This window comes from Pristis pectinata, chromosome 7 (assembly GCF_009764475.1).
Source record: "Pristis pectinata isolate sPriPec2 chromosome 7, sPriPec2.1.pri, whole genome shotgun sequence".
NCBI classification, from domain to species: Eukaryota; Metazoa; Chordata; class Chondrichthyes; order Rhinopristiformes; family Pristidae; genus Pristis; species Pristis pectinata.
Genome location: NC_067411.1, coordinates 21674622 through 21690537, shown reverse-complemented (window position 1 = coordinate 21690537; position 15916 = coordinate 21674622). Strand labels below are relative to the sequence as shown.

Genomic DNA, 15916 nt, shown 5'->3' with positions numbered 1-15916 from the left:
TGCCTTCAATACAATAGTCCCAAGTAAGCTTGTCACCAAACTCTGAGACCTAGGACTCAACACGTCCCTCTGTAACTGGATCCTTGACTTTCAAACCAACAGACCGCAATCAGTGAGGATAGGCAGCAATACCTGCAGCACGATTATTCTCAACACTGGTGCCCCACAAGGCTGCGTCCTCAGTCCTCTACTCTACTCCCTATACACTCATGACCGTGTGGCCAGATTCTGCTCTAACTCCATCTACAAGTTTGCAGATGATACCACCGTTGTAGGCCGTATCTCAAACAGCGATGAGTCGGAATACAGGAAGGAGATAGAGAGCTTAGTGGAATGGTGTCACGACAACAACCTTTCCCTCAATGTCAACAAAACAAAAGAGCTGGTCATTGACTTCAGGAAAGAGGGCGGTGTACATGCATCTGTCTACATCAATGGTGCTGAGGTCGAAAGGGTTGAGAGCTTCAAGTTCCTGGGACTGAACATCACCAACAGCCTGTCCTGGTCAAATCACATGGATGCCATGGCCAAGAAAGCTCACCAGCGCCTCTACTTCCTCAGGAGGCTAAAGAAATTTGGTTTGTCCCCTTTGACTCTCACCAACTTTTACAGATGCAGCATAGAAAGCATCCTATCTGGATGTATCACAGCTTGGTACGGCAACTGCTGTGCCCAGGACCACAAGAAACTGCAGAGTTGTGTGGACACAACCCAGCGCATCACAGACACCAGCCTCCCCTCCTTGGACTCTGTCTTTACCTCTCGTTGTCTTGGTGAAGCAGCTAGCATAATCAAAGACCCTACCCACCTGGGACATTCTCTCTCCTCTTCCATTGGGTAGAAGATACAGGAACCTGAGGACTCGTACCACCAGACTTAAGGACAGCTTCTACCCCACTGTGATAAGACCATTGAATGGTTCCCTTATACAATGAGATGGACTATGACTTCACAATCTACCTTGTTGTGACCTTGCACCTTATTGCACTGCACTTTCTCTGTAGCTGTGACACTTTACTCTGTACTGTTATTGTTTCTACCTGTACTACATCAACGCACTCTGTACTGACTCAATGTAACTGCACTGTGTAATGAATTGACCTGTATGATCAGTTTGTAAGACAAGCTTTTCACTGTACCTCGGTACAAGTGACAATAGTAAACCAATACCAATATTCCAGTTACTGACCCTACCGTCACCTGAAGCAGTTTCTTCTTTTCACATGATTTCAAATACCTCTTAAAGTTCCTCTTAACTTTCATGGCTATCAGATGAACAACCCTAGCTTCTTCAGTCTTACAAAGTTATTCCTAATGCACCAGAATTGGCTACTTGCTATTGGATAGTCTTGATAACTGGACTACAATCTATTCGGTTATCTAGTTAGTGACAATACTTAGTGCCTCTGTCACCAACACATTGGCATGATGCTGAGGCAGCACAGTTATTTGGTATTGAATGTTAACTCTCCTTTCTCCATCAGTGCAGGAAAGCCATAATGCCACAAGTAGGCCAATGACTTGAGAAATGTACATCCTGAAAGTTGCTATAGCAACAGCAGGAAGACGGCACTTCTGCCTCCTTTCCAAAACCAACAACACCTGACGATCCTTCTTACTAAAATGCGCACCGCACCTGTGACCCTTTTAGTTCATTCTTCTGACACTGCATTTAAAATACTTTGATGCTACATATATGTTATTCAAGCCAACTCTTAATTATAAAATCTACAGTGTTAAACCACTGCAGTGCTCAACATTGTTCTTTCCAAAAGGATTCTGATGCAGTCTGTCCACTTAAATCAACCTTATGTTGTTATGAGCAGCGAATATTGTGTCCACCATCTATCTTGTCAATGGCACTGGTCGTCAATGAACACTCAGCCTTGTTCTGCGAGGAAGCTAAGTCAATACACCGCTGAGACTGCATCACTCCAGTTAAAAGCTGTCCATCATTAATGCTGGTTCACATGGCTTCATACCATTAAGCCCTCATTAACTCTTTCAAGCTAGCACCAATAACAGCACTTGTGAAAACAAAAGGGCACGGTAGCGTAGCGGTTAGTGTAATGCTTTACAGCGCTAGCGACCCGGGTTCAAATCTGGCCACTGTCTGTAAGGAGTTTGTAGGTTCTCCCCGTGTCTGCGTGGGTTTCCTCCGGGTGCTCCGGTTTCCTCCTACATTCCAAAGACGTACAGGTTAGGAAGTTGTGGGCATGCTATGTTGGCACTGGAAGTGTGGCGACACTTGCAGGCTGCCCCCAGAACACTCTCTGCAAAAAGACGCATTTCACTGTGTTTCGATGCACACGTGACTAATGTAGGTGTGCAAGTTAAAAATATTTAAGTCACATCCAAACAATAAACACATGGATCTGTTCAAATTATTTGCCTCATAATTTGATTCCTCTCTGGTATTTTGAATCATGTGCCATGTCAGTAATTTTAGGGAGCCCAGTGTTCCTCACACAGCTGGGTAATTGATTAGGTGATACCTAACCCACGATTGAATAAAATGGATGGCTTGAAACTCTGTGACGTGCTGAATATGAGAGGTATGAGGGAGGGAACATCTGCAGAACATATTGTGCACCTGACAACTAATTCCAAGTGTTCAAAGCAAATTTATCAACTTCCTTTGATTATGTAAGATTTTTCACATACCCATTTGCATCCTGAAGTTTAAAAAGGTATCAGGAGGCACTTATTAATTTGCACAAAATAACTGGTATTGGTAAACAGACTATACAGTTGAAGAATTACTTTGAAACTAATGAAAAACTCAAAAAGATTAGATTTTGCACAGCTATACAATACTCACATTTCAGAATCGGGAATCCAAGTCAGTGAATCAACGTGTAACGTGTTGGCCTTCTTTAGTTTCCCACCTGTATTGTCCTTCTCTCCTTGAATCTTTTCAATATATCTTTTCTCATCAATGTGCGATATTCGATCCATGCTTTTATAAACCTTGGGAGAAAATAATTTGACTGGTATACTTTTTGATTATTTTAAGAAAACATAGCCATGCAAAATTAAAATAAAAACTAAACATGATGAAGATTGGCAAGATGAATAGTTCTAGATCACTTGGAAATTTTGATTGTCTGCCCAAGGTTTAACTGGAGAATTATAACTCAACCAAAAATTGATGCCAAGCAAAATTTTCTGCAGCATAGTGGCAGTGAGGAGGTAGAACTGGGCGCAGAGGATACAGAAGTAGATGTGGAATCCAGGTGTGGAGGTAATATTTCCAAAGTGCACGTGCAGATCCAGAAGATAAGAATTATATTTAAAAATACCTTTAAACAATGCAGCAACATGCTATGCAATTGTACTCACTTTGTTAAATCGGTGGGAGCATGATGAAAACTGTCTTATTTCCAAATTAAAATCCTCTTCATTTGTCTCTTCCTCCTCCTCCGTTTCCATATGATGATATCTCTCAGACCGAGCTAAGTATTGTTACGAAACAGAAATCAAAATCTTGCTCTTCAAACCAAATATAAACAACACACCTAAAGCTTTCATACTGCTTTACAAAATTAACTTGCACCACATTATTAGGCAAGACCAACACAGTCTGACTCAATTTTCCTGCCTGGTGTTGAATTATAAAAACAGCTTATGAACTCAAACACCAATCTCTTGCTCCCTTTTACCAGTCTTTTATAAATTTGCTCTTCTGAGCAGGTAGCTGGAAGACCTCCTCAAAACCAGGGAGGCTTTATTTTATGTAGATCTTGCTCCACACTGGGGCCTGATCATCACTGTAAGCAGGGACCTAAGGAGGGAAGCTGGTGTAGCTTTATTGCCAGATGCACCTACCAAAGAGGAAAAAGGTTAAAATCAATGAAAGTTTAAGCCTCTTCCACTCCTCTACCTTCTCAACCATGCCTCCACCCTCACTTTCGTACTGAAACTCTCTTCTCTTTGACTTTCTCTCAGTGCTAAGTAGTTGGCAGCCTCTTGCTGACAATCTCTCTGTTCCCATCCACTGACCCTACCCCTCCTGAGGGCAAGCAAAAAATTTTTGGGCATTGGAAATTCCTGGCCTCATACTCGCACTAAGGCAGATGGACCAATAGGGAATGGGAGAGAGGGCTAGGTGCTTGCTTCAGGCCCTTTCCATCCCAGACCCACCTGGGTTAATACCAGGGTGGACATACTTTTGTTCCATTTTTGTAAATCACTGGATTTCCAAAAGTATCAAATCCTTCCTTGTAGTAAACTCTATGAATTACAGACCATAGAGACATCACAAAACAAGACCATGAGTGGCATTAAGTGCCAAGAAATCACAGCACTGTATAATTACATTAGATATTCTAATACTGCATAGTTTCATAGACAGGAATCATTGAAAGTTCATGAATCATTGAGATTGGGCAATGTCTTCTATCTATAACAGGCAGAAAATTGGCAGCAAACTTCTCAGTTTCAACACATACTGTCAAAATAGCTTGTGTCATCCTCTGACTCCAGCTGAGGGATGAATTCTGCCTTCTGCCTCAACAGTCCATTCCAGTCCAAGCCATGGAAAAAACTATGCTGCTTTACCTCATAGGCACCACCTGAGGGAGCAAGAGGGTGTGGAAGAGACAATGTAAACTAGAGAAAAGTTACACATTTAAAAACATTTAGAAAGAACAAGGCACCGATATGCTGCACTTATGTCCAACTGCAGCAGAAGCATACATCGGAGAATCTTTTCCCAAAGCCACAACCACCAAGTTGTTATTAATAATGAACTCACATCCTTAATGTACGATACTGAAACGCTTTGCATGGTAGTAACAGGGTGACAAGGAGTTACTAGGGTGACAAAAAGCTTGATTACAAGTCATGCTCCAAGAAAGCACTTTAAGGGGAGGACAGGAAGAGGGCGAGGAAGGGAAATTTCGAAGCTTCAAGTCTTGACAGTTGAAGATCCAACTGCCAATCTAAACTAACAGACAATGCTTGGAAGTTCTCAGCTGGTCAGACTGCATCCACAGTCAGAGAAATAGAGTTAATGCTTCAGATCGATGAATATTTATCAGATCTGATGACGGGTTCTGATCGAAGGTCACTGTTCTGAAACTTTCATCATTTCCCTCCCCACAGTTGCTGCCTGACCTGCTGAATTCTTCCAGCATTTTTTTGTTTTATTGCAGCCACCAGTGATTGGAGAGGCAAGACCTGGATTCCAGAATCAGATACAGGGTCGGAAGAGGTGAATATGACCAGCAGCAAGGCCATGAACTGCGGAATGAGGAGCTAATGTAAATAAGACTAATGGGTGAGTGGGACTTGATGGGAGATGAGGGCTGGCAACAGTGCTTTGGATGAGCAGGTACTTGCAAAGTCCCAACAGCATTGGAATAATTTTGTCTGATGGAGCAATGATTTGGCTAAGAGTTTCAGCAACAGATGGGTTGTGGAATGAGGAATCACAGGTGACGTGACAAGAGGTTGCAGTGAAGTTGTTGCTCCAACAGTGATTGGCTAAATAAAGGGAGGACAGCCAGCTACACAATAAGTGAGAGTCATTGGAAGTGGATGGTGCAGATGACCATGTTAGAGCTACAGAGAAGCAGAATAAGGACCAATAATGCATCATAATCGTAGTCACTGATGTCATTTGTGACTAACTGGGGATAGATTTGCACTACAACAGTGCAGAAACTTGGAGTGATTCAAACATGAACTTATTGGAAAGTTGGGCAAAGATTCCAGAAGCAACATTTAGGAGGGCATTTAGAGACAGGGCAATAGATTGGTGCATCTGGGAGGGTATCAGTCTCTGGAGTTTTGAAGGGGAGGGTAGTATCAAAAGAGTGAACCATTCACACATGAAAAATGTTCAAAGGTTAATGGGAACAGGATCAGATGGTCAAGAATTCAAACAGAGAGTGAGGGAAGAAAGAAGTGAAAGTGAAGTAACTATATTTTCATAAGGAAATCTGCCTGCATACTACTATACCATTATAAATTTAATCAAAGCAATTGGGAGAATATTGTGCGTAGTTTCAGATGCTTCATTACAGAACAGGGTCAAAGCCAGAGAACGAACAGTAGAAGCTTTCTAGGATGAACTGATGTATAATTATCAGAGCAGAGAAAGTAACGTAGGCTTTTCTGAAGCTTATGGAGGCGGCTATTGTGGGACGAATGGGTGAAAGGTCTTGTGGATAGTTAAAGAATTAGGTTTGGAATGGAAATGAAGGTCACCCACTTACAATTATCACCAAGAGTAACCAGGGAAATAAGAGAAAAATCTCTTTCCTCAGAGGGTTGTGGGGACATTTTTCAAGATAAAATTGAAAAAACCACTTATAAGAGGAAGATAGAGGACTATGGGAAAAGGATAGAAATGCTCCAGCAAAATGCCAAAACCTTCACAAAGGGCTTATTGTCCACCTCCTCATACTGAGACATCTGTGGATCCAAGGTTCTAAAGCTATGCTATGATGACACATCATGCTGTGATGTGTGCCATCCACAATACTCACATGGGCTTCTCCACCCATGACCTCTACCACCTAGAAGGACAAAGACAAAAAGTGCATGCAGCACCATCAGCCCCAGGTTCCCCTCAAGTGCCACACTATCCTGAGTTGGAAACATGTCACCGTTCTTTCATTGTGACTTGGTCTAAATCCTGGAACCCCCAATAGCACTGTTTGATGACCGTTACAAAATCTGTCAGTGGTTCTGATTTGTCAGTGGTTCAGGACTGCAAGGGCACACTCAGAATAAAGGGATGTCCCTCTAGAACTGAGATGAGAAGGAATTTCTTCAACCAGAGGGTGCTGTATCTGTGGAACTTGTTGCCATGGAGGGCTGTGGAGGCCAAGTCATTGGGTGTATTCAAGGCAGAGATTGACAGGTTCTTGACTGGGAAAGGGGTTAGGGGGAGTAGGCGGGAGAATGTGTTGAGAAGAAAATCAGCCATGATCGAATAGTGGAGCAGACCCGATGGGCCGAATGGCCTAATTCTGCACCTATATCTTCTGACTCAGCACTACCTTCAAGGGCAGTTAGGGATGAATAATAAATGATGCTCACAACCTGAAAAAAAAAACTTATCTACAGCAAAAGTGACTAATGTTTCTCAAACAAGACGATTTCTTAAATTCTTACTTTTATTTTGTACTCTATATTTTAACTTACTGTACACTTATTTTTTTTCTATAAGGGAGCAGTTTAGCTTCAAAATTATACTAGATTCTGCACCTGCCAACATGTAGTTCCTGCTAAGTACCTTATAACATATTAAAATAAGACGGATGAGATTCTGGAGGAATCTATGGGAAAAGTGTCCATGCACTGTAAGCTGCATTCTTTTTGCAAGTCCCCAACATTAAGAATTAATCAAAACAATTCACAGATTAATAAAATAAATGGACTTGTTTTACTCCAATGGTAGGAAAATCCCCAGATTGCACACTCACAAACTACAGTAAACTGAATAACACCAAACTGAGTTCATGAACAAACTAATTCCACAATAATCACTCAGGGCAGCTGTCCAAAGATCTACTGAACTTCTCTAGTGCCACCTTCCACTGGCAGAAAAAGCCATCAGAAATTGGACGTATTATTAAATGGCATCAACTCTTCATGCAACAAATATCTGTTTGGTGATAGTTCTGCAGCTTTGATTCTGCACAGTGAACACTTCAACAAAGTAAAGGATTTAAAGAAATGTGAAATTGCCTGAATGTGGCAATGAAGAGTCTGTTTTTATTAAAAATGCAATATTTGATTTATATGATAAAGAACAAAGCCATTAAAGAGAGTAGATTCTCAACAGAAGGATCATCAGATATGAAAAGCTTTCAGATTCCCAGAATCTCAGAGTAATGTACTAATTGCAGAGCATCAGTAATGCAAGCAACTTTGTGGTACCTGTCCCCATCCTTTCCAATGGGTTCTGCCTGAGTAGCATAGTGATGAGTTCCTGAGCCTCTGATGCAGGAGCTTCATCCCCTTCTGGCCAGTTTATCTCATCTAAGAAAGCAAAGAAACAGAAGAGGTAAACCAGAGGAATAAACTTTTCACAACTTGGGGGTATTACCAAATTTCACCAGAAGGGTCTAGACTATGAAGGGAGGTCTAAACTGCAGCCTACAAGCCACATGTGCCAGTTGAGCCCTCCAAACATGGGCTAATTGCATGGTGATTTGTGTTAAAATGACTGTTGTTAATGATGCTGCCTCATTGGTGATAAATCTTAAATAAGATCAATCTATTAGGTTTACTAACTTGATATGTCTGCTAATGCATGGAACATTTATTGCCAATTTACGTTTTCTCTCACTTAAACAAAAATTTTGGGTGAGCTCTGTAACATGGGCAAAAGGTCACACTGAGTCTAGTACCCAATGACCAATGTGAGAACCTTCTACCAAATGTTAGGCAATCTAACTCTAAAACTTTGAGGATAACTTTAAGAGAAAAAGGAAACATTCTAAGTGTTAGCACTAAAACAGTATAGCATCATTTACCTTGAAATTGCCTTGTATTGTTCCTCGCTTGAAGGAACTGAGGGCACAAAATGAAAGAGCACTGACATCCTCTGTCTTCATGACTGCAGGAAAGGTGCTCAAAACGTTGATCACTAGCTCATACGTATGGAGGTGGGATTTCAATGCGACAAACTTTTGTATTATCAAGCAAAGTATCAGTGCATGAATGGAAGCAAAGTGCTCCTGCACCAAGAGTGGGGTACATCGCATTATTTGCTTAGCGCTTTGGGTATCAAGCTGTCTATATGATGCTGAATAATACAGAGCTCATTCAATGAATCATTTAAACAAATATTAACACTAATTTACAAAATAGCTGGCAGATGCACCCAATTACAACACCATCATAAATGGTCCTGAGCAAAAGCCCAGTTATACTTCATATAAACACAAATGAACCATAAATCAAAGGTTATAATTTAATTGGATTCCAGTGACTAAAAAAAAAGATGAAATTAGTGATCACTAAATTTATTTTTGCAGACCTAATTTGCAATTCTATGAACAACTGCTCGAGGCTGTGATACCAAACAACTTAGAAATAAATTTATTCTGGTTTGTTTAGCCAGCAGGTTGCTCCATAAATGTAATTACATCATGTGGAAATGATACATGAATATGCAAATGAGCCATTGGGCAGCCTTAGCCATTCACAATGCTCTTAATTAATCACTCAATTCCCACAGCCTCTCTCACTGCAGCACATGATAAAACAAGATGAAATAGAATTGACTTGTGAGTCTCTGGACAGCTGTAGTATTACAGTAACTGCAGTTGTCTGGCTTGGAATCAGATGCCTGAGAGTTCACTATCTCTAAACAAAGACAATAATCTCAGATGCTTAAATAAATGCAAAATAGTGTCGATACTGGAAATCCCAAATAAAAAAGAATTCTGACAGAAGGTCAATTTGTTTTGCTTTCAACATGCCGCCTCATCTGTGAATTATTTCCAGTGATTCCTCTTGTTACTTCAGAATTATTCTCAATTGCTAAAGAATTGCTCTCAAGAAATTTTCCTCAAAATATTTTTTCTTAACAAAAATGTTAATATTAATGATAACAAGTAATGTTAACAATACAAGTGCAGCAGGAATGATGACTTAACAACATCTTTCTAAAATCCTTGAAATAAAACATTTTTCTCATGTATTTTATAAAATTGAACTTCAAGCAGAAGTGTTTGAGAAAGAAAGATAGGAGCAACGTCATTTCCCACTTTGGCCAGCTGGGTGTGCAGATGCTCTACTTAGTGCTTGCAGAAGAGAGGGATACTGCAGAATACAGTAGCAACCCAGCAAGGGATGTAACAAAGTGCTTTCCAAAAGACTGGCTAATGCCAGTGAGCTTTTAACAAAAAATCTATTAACACTTGCACTTCATTTGTCCTTTGCACTTTACTGTCTACCTGCACTACATTTTCTCTGTAACTGCAACACTATATTCTGCATTCTGTTTTCTTTACTACTTTGATCTAATTACGTATGGCATGATCTGTGTGGATGGCACACAAAACAAAAGCTTTTCACTGTATCTCAGTACATATGACAATAATAAACCAATACCAAGAAAAGCCAGCCTTCTGGGGTAAGATTACAGACAAAACTCAGATTCAAATTGACAAAGCTTAAGCAGCTGGCGTCAAAACTTGGCTAACTTAATATAGTTATCAGTGCTAACTTCTACTGCACATCACTGGCTCAGTTTCACCACAGAACAACTTAACGAGATTACATAGAGCTTAGCTAAATGCTGACAAAATGACAGCAGCAGCATACATTGGGATTAAAAAATAAACCTTCTGTCTTCAATCCATACAGCACATTTCTTGTTTTCATCATCACCTCTTCTTGGCAAGATTCACAAATAACATGAGGTCATTGGTTGCTCTTAATGATGCTCACCACTAATCACTTGCCCAAAGAGCTCCTCAGGCGTGTCTCCAAAGAAAGGCACGCAGCCAACAACAAATTCGTAAAGAATTATCCCCATGGCCCACCAATCCACTGGCTTGCCATACCCTTGCCGCAAAATTACTTCGGGAGCTATGTATTCCGGGGTTCCGCAAACCTGTGAATGTAATAGCAACAAGATTAGAATGTTAAGCACTATGTTTGGAATCTGTGGAGAAATTTACACCCTGTTGTTGAAACACAATAACGTAGGAGCAGGAGTATGCTACCTGGCCCCTCAAGGCTGCCCTGCCATTCAATACAATCGTGGATTATCTGCCCCAGGCCTCATCTCCTCTTCTGTGCCAGTACCCTGTGACCCTCAATTCCCTAGTCTTTCAAAAATTGATCTACCTCCTCTTTAAATACCTCCATTGATCTAGTCTCCACTATCCTCCAGGGTTGAGAATTCCAGGGATTCACCACCTTCTGTGAGAAGAAATTTCGAACCACTTCAATTTTAAATGACCATCCCCTTGTCTTGTAACTACATCTCGTTGTTCGCGACTCTCCCTCTAGTGGAAACATCTCAACATCTTCCTCGTGATGCCCCTTAGGATCTTTCTTGTTTCAATAAATCACCCCCTCATTCTTCTAACCTCCAAAAGGATATAGATCCTCTTTCTTCAGCCATTCACAATCGGATAACTCTTTCGTCCCAGGAATTAACTGGGTGAATCACTTCTGGACTGCCACCAATGCTAGTATATCCTTTCTTAAAGAATGGGACCAAAACTGTGTGTAGTATTCCGTGTGCGGCTTCACCAACACCCAGTACAATTGTAACAATATTTCTCTATTTCTAAGCTCCAACCCTTTTGCAATAAAGGCCAACGTGCCATTTGCTTTCAAAGTCACCTAATGCACCTCAGTGCTAACTTCTTGTGATTCATGGATGCAGCATTAATTTCTTCAAAGTCTGTTCAGTATCTTGACAGATGGAGAGAGACATGGCAAGGTCAGTCAGTAAATGGAGCTTGTGAGCAATTTGGCAGGCCAATTCACAGGTAGCAAACCTCCCTGCAGCTACAGATCCACCAACGAGATTGATCTATGTAATAGAATGTACACACCAGAAAATGTCATACACTCCATGGACAGTGACCAGTCTCCTGTGTGGTTCAAGCATGCTTATATTTTTGCTTCATGTTGGTAGGGTTTGCAATTTTATCATCTTTAACTTTTCTGCAATCAGCAAGAGTATGGATTTTAACAGCTTGCCAAGGTCTGCAGGCAGCAACTGAGGTGGTCAAGCCCGAGGGCATCAGAAAACATTGGCAGGAGGGCACCGCTAGAAGCACAATGGAAGAGCTCAGCAGTCAGCTAAATGATTACAAGTGGGTGTGGGATGCCAAAGGAAAGCTTAGGGCTAAGTTTCCATGTGGGACCCAGATAACTACTCCTGACCTACAAGAAAGCCAATAACTGAAGGTTATCTTACCATTGATTACCAGGCCTCCATCTTGTCTGCCACTGAACAAATTTTACAGGGAACTGCGATTTGCTACTTTAAGGATCATGCTGTCTTTCTAGCAAGTGCCCCTCAAAATTAGTGAGTACAAACTACAGAAGGGGTTAATAAACAGATTGGGAGATGGGGTTAAAGAAGTAGCTTATATTTTTACTCTATTTGAAATTCTCCTTTTCTTGATTTCTTTTCGGAATTTTTCCAATATGTTTTAAACAAAAAAAAAGTTAACTCATTCTCATCCCTCAATTACAACGTAGATCCTGAAAAACAAAACTGCAGATTCTGAAATCTGAAACAAAATACAGAAATGCTGTAAGATCTCAGGTGTCAAACAGCATCTGTGGAAAGAAACGCCAGTTAACATTTCAGGTAGATGACCCTTCATCTGAACTGAGAAAGAGAGAAAGTGCTTTCTCTGTTTCTCAGTTCTCATGAAGAGTCTTCGACCTGATATGTAATTGGCTTCTCTTTCCACAGATGCTGTTTGACACCTGAGTTCTTCCAGCATTTCTGTTATTGTTACTAAACAGATCCTATTGCACACTACTAACTGGTGCCAAAGGAGAAATAAATGGAGGGCTATCATTGTATTATCAAACCACAGGAGACCAGTTGGCCCATCAAGCCTATGCTAGCTACTATTTCATTCCCCAAACGTTTCCCCACAGCCCCACAAGTTATTCTTGTTCAGGTTCTTATTCAATTTCCTTTTGGAGGAACTGGCTGATTTGGTTTCCACCAGCCCTACAGGCAGATACTAACTACTCTCAATATAACAAGGTTTTCCCCCACATCCTACTTTTTGTCAAAACTTTAAATCCACGACACCGGTCTTTGAACCATCCATTAATGGGAATAGCTTCTCACTACGTACCCTACCTAATCAACCACCAAATGTTTACAATTTTTCAGGTCCTGACATATTATATGTTAGGGTTTTAAGTCTATTGAAATTTTTATCAAATTAAGCAGCATTAAAATATCATCTATGGTCTTTTGAATGGTGAACAGAGGAGAACAATGTAGTACCCTATTTTCACAATCTGGATTGTTAAGTAAAATATTCTTGCCATAACTTTCTGGGTACCTCTAACAATGTTAAATTTAGAATTTGTTCACCCTGGAAATAAGATGACAATGTACATCTATCAGTATCACTTATAAGATATCTTTATTAGTCACACGTACATTGAAACACACAGTGAAATACATCTTTTTTTTTAAACATAGAGTGTTCTGGAGGCAGCCTATGCTTCCAGCGCCAACATAGCATGCCCACAGCTCCTAACCTGTACGTTTTGTTTTGGAATGTGGAAGGAAACCAGAGCACCCGGAGGAAACCCACGCAGACACAGGGAGAACGTACAAACTCCTTACAGACAGCGGCGGGAATTGAACCCGCGTCAATGGTGCTGTAATAGCATTACGCTAACCGTGACACTACCGTGCATGAATATGAAATGCCAGACTTCTCAGTCTTCATAGAAACCAGAGGACAAATGCCCTTTATTACACTGAACCTTAAGGAGCAAGAGGCCTTTTTTTTAAATAATATTTTAAATGCACATCAATGAGTATTAATACAGGAAAATGGTTTGCATTCAACCCATATGGCATATTGGCAAGAAAAATAGTGAAAACGGTAAAATAACTTCTGCAGAGACCAGATTGCTATCATTTGGTAATGAAGTGTGCTAAAAGGAAATGGTGCATGTCTTAGAATTTAACACCCTTCATGAATGTAGTGCATCACAGGTTTTGGAAATGCTCTACAGAGATTAAGATTCATACAATGATGGCTCTCCATTTAGTCCTTCATTGACTCCAGCTAGTTATATGTAATAGCATCTATTTTGTTATTGAGGGAAAGAATGAGTTAAATTTCTTTGTTTAAAATAAAGCTGAAAATTCCTAATGAGAGAAAAGGAAAATTGCAAATAGAACAGAAACACAAACTATTTGTTTTTAAATCTCATCTCTCAACTGGACATAATGAACTTAAATTCCACCAACTTTACAAATTTGTAAATAATTTGGCTGTGCAGTGGCATTGTATGAAAATTACTTGTTTGAACTTTCTTCCCTTTTAAATTACTTTCCCCTGGAAACACTTGCATTTATATAGCACTTTCATATTCCTTTCAGGACATCCCAGTGCTTTGTGGCCAATCTAGCACTCTTGAAGTGTAGTCACTTCACTCCGATAGTGCAGCATTCCTTCAGTACAGCACTGGCATTTAACTTAAAATCTGTGCTCAGGTCTCTGTGCTTGAATCCACAGCCTTCTGACCCAGAGGCAAGCATGCATTCAAATAAGCACCAGCATTCTATTCATTCTACATATTTTGTCTACAAACATTTTCTTATTCTTTCAGCTTCCTTTTCTCTTTTTGGTTTACCACAGACACCACAGATTTTTATTTAAATTTGATACTGCAGTATTAAGCTACTGCATATCCACGTGATCTCCACCAGTTACCACAGGAATGCCTCTGGTTGACTATGAGCTTACAAGTGAACTTCTCCCTGTGAAACATCTCACTGAAAAATGGGAATCTCTCACCCACATTTCCAATAAATTCTTTCAGCAACAGCATCAGCCAACTCTGATGTGTGGGCCACGTCGTCTGCATGACCAACACCAGTCTCCCAAAATAGGAACTCCATGTTTCATCTCGGCAAAAGATTTCTTATTTTGAAAATTGTGCAACTGATTTCCCCCTCTCCCCCCTCAGGAACATTAACAAACAAATGTGGAATCTTATTTTTGTTTCAAGAGCAATACAGCTCAGATACAGGCCCTTCAGCCCTATGAGTCCATGCTGATCATGGTGCCCACCCAATGAGTCCCAATTTCCTGCATTCGCCCCATATCCCTCCAAGCCCTGCCCCTCCGTGTACCTATCCAAGTGCTTCTTAAATGATACTATTGCACCTGCCTCAACTACTTCCTTGGCTGATCGTTCCATATACTCACCACCCTCTGCATGAAAATGTTGTCGTCAGGTCCCTTTTAAATCTTTCCCCTCTCACCCTAGACCTATGCCCTCTAGTTTTGGACTCCCCTACCCTGGGGAAGAGACTGTTACCATCCACCTTATCTATGCCACTCATAGTTTTAAACATTTCTATAAGGTCACCCCTCATTCTCCTACGTTCCAAGGAATAAAGAACTAGCCTGGCCAACCTCTCCCCATAACTCAGGCCCTCTTGTCCTGGCAACATCCTCGTAAATCTTTTTTGCACTCTTTCCATTTTAACGTCTTTCCTATAAAAGGGCAACCAGAACAGTACACAGTACTCCAAGTGTGGCCTCACCAACGACTTATACAACTACAACATAATATCCTAACTCCTATACTCAATGCCCTGATTGATGAAGGCGAGCATGCTAAATGCCCTTTTCACCATCTTCTCTACCTGTGACGCCACTTTCAATAAACTATGCACTTGCACTCCTAGGTTCCTCTGCTCCATTACACTCCTTAGTCCCCTACCATTCATAGTACAAGTCCTACGCTGGTTCGACTTTCCAAAATGCATCACCTCACACTTATCTGTATTGAAATCCATCTGCCACTCCTCGGCCCACTTCCTTAACTGATCAAGATCCCCCTGTAATCAATGATAATTTTCTTCACCATCAACACCACCTCCTAATTTTGTGTCCTCTGTAAACTTACTGATCAAACCTTGAGCATTCACATCCAAATCATTTATACGAATAACAAGGGTCCCAACACCAACCCTGTGGAACACCACCAGTCACCGGCCTCCATTCCAAGAAACATCCTTCAACCACCACCCTCTGCTTCCTACCTCCGAGACAATTTTGAATCCACCTAACTAGCTCTCCCTGGATTCCATGGGACCTAACCTTCCAGAACAGCCTACCATGCGGGACCTTGAAGGCCTTGCTAAAGTCCAAATAGACAACATCCACTCCCCTACCCTCATCTATCTTTTTGGTTACCTCTTTAA

At 40.9% G+C, this 15916-nt stretch overlaps 1 protein-coding gene across 11 annotated transcripts in view; it reads right to left on the bottom strand.

The window, feature by feature from the left end:
• Positions 1 to 15916, bottom strand: part of mast4 (microtubule associated serine/threonine kinase family member 4) — a 340297-nt gene that overhangs the window by 16420 nt on the left and 307961 nt on the right. For all 11 annotated transcript variants that reach the window (XM_052019255.1, XM_052019257.1, XM_052019256.1 and 8 more), the window contains 5 exons: positions 10417 to 10582; positions 7894 to 7995; positions 4452 to 4574; positions 3343 to 3455; positions 2822 to 2970 (listed from right to left, as the gene is read on the bottom strand). In XM_052019255.1, the coding sequence (XP_051875215.1) occupies positions 2822 to 2970; positions 3343 to 3455; positions 4452 to 4574; positions 7894 to 7995; positions 10417 to 10582 (653 nt within the window). The remainder of the gene's footprint in view (positions 1 to 2821; positions 2971 to 3342; positions 3456 to 4451; positions 4575 to 7893; positions 7996 to 10416; positions 10583 to 15916) is intronic.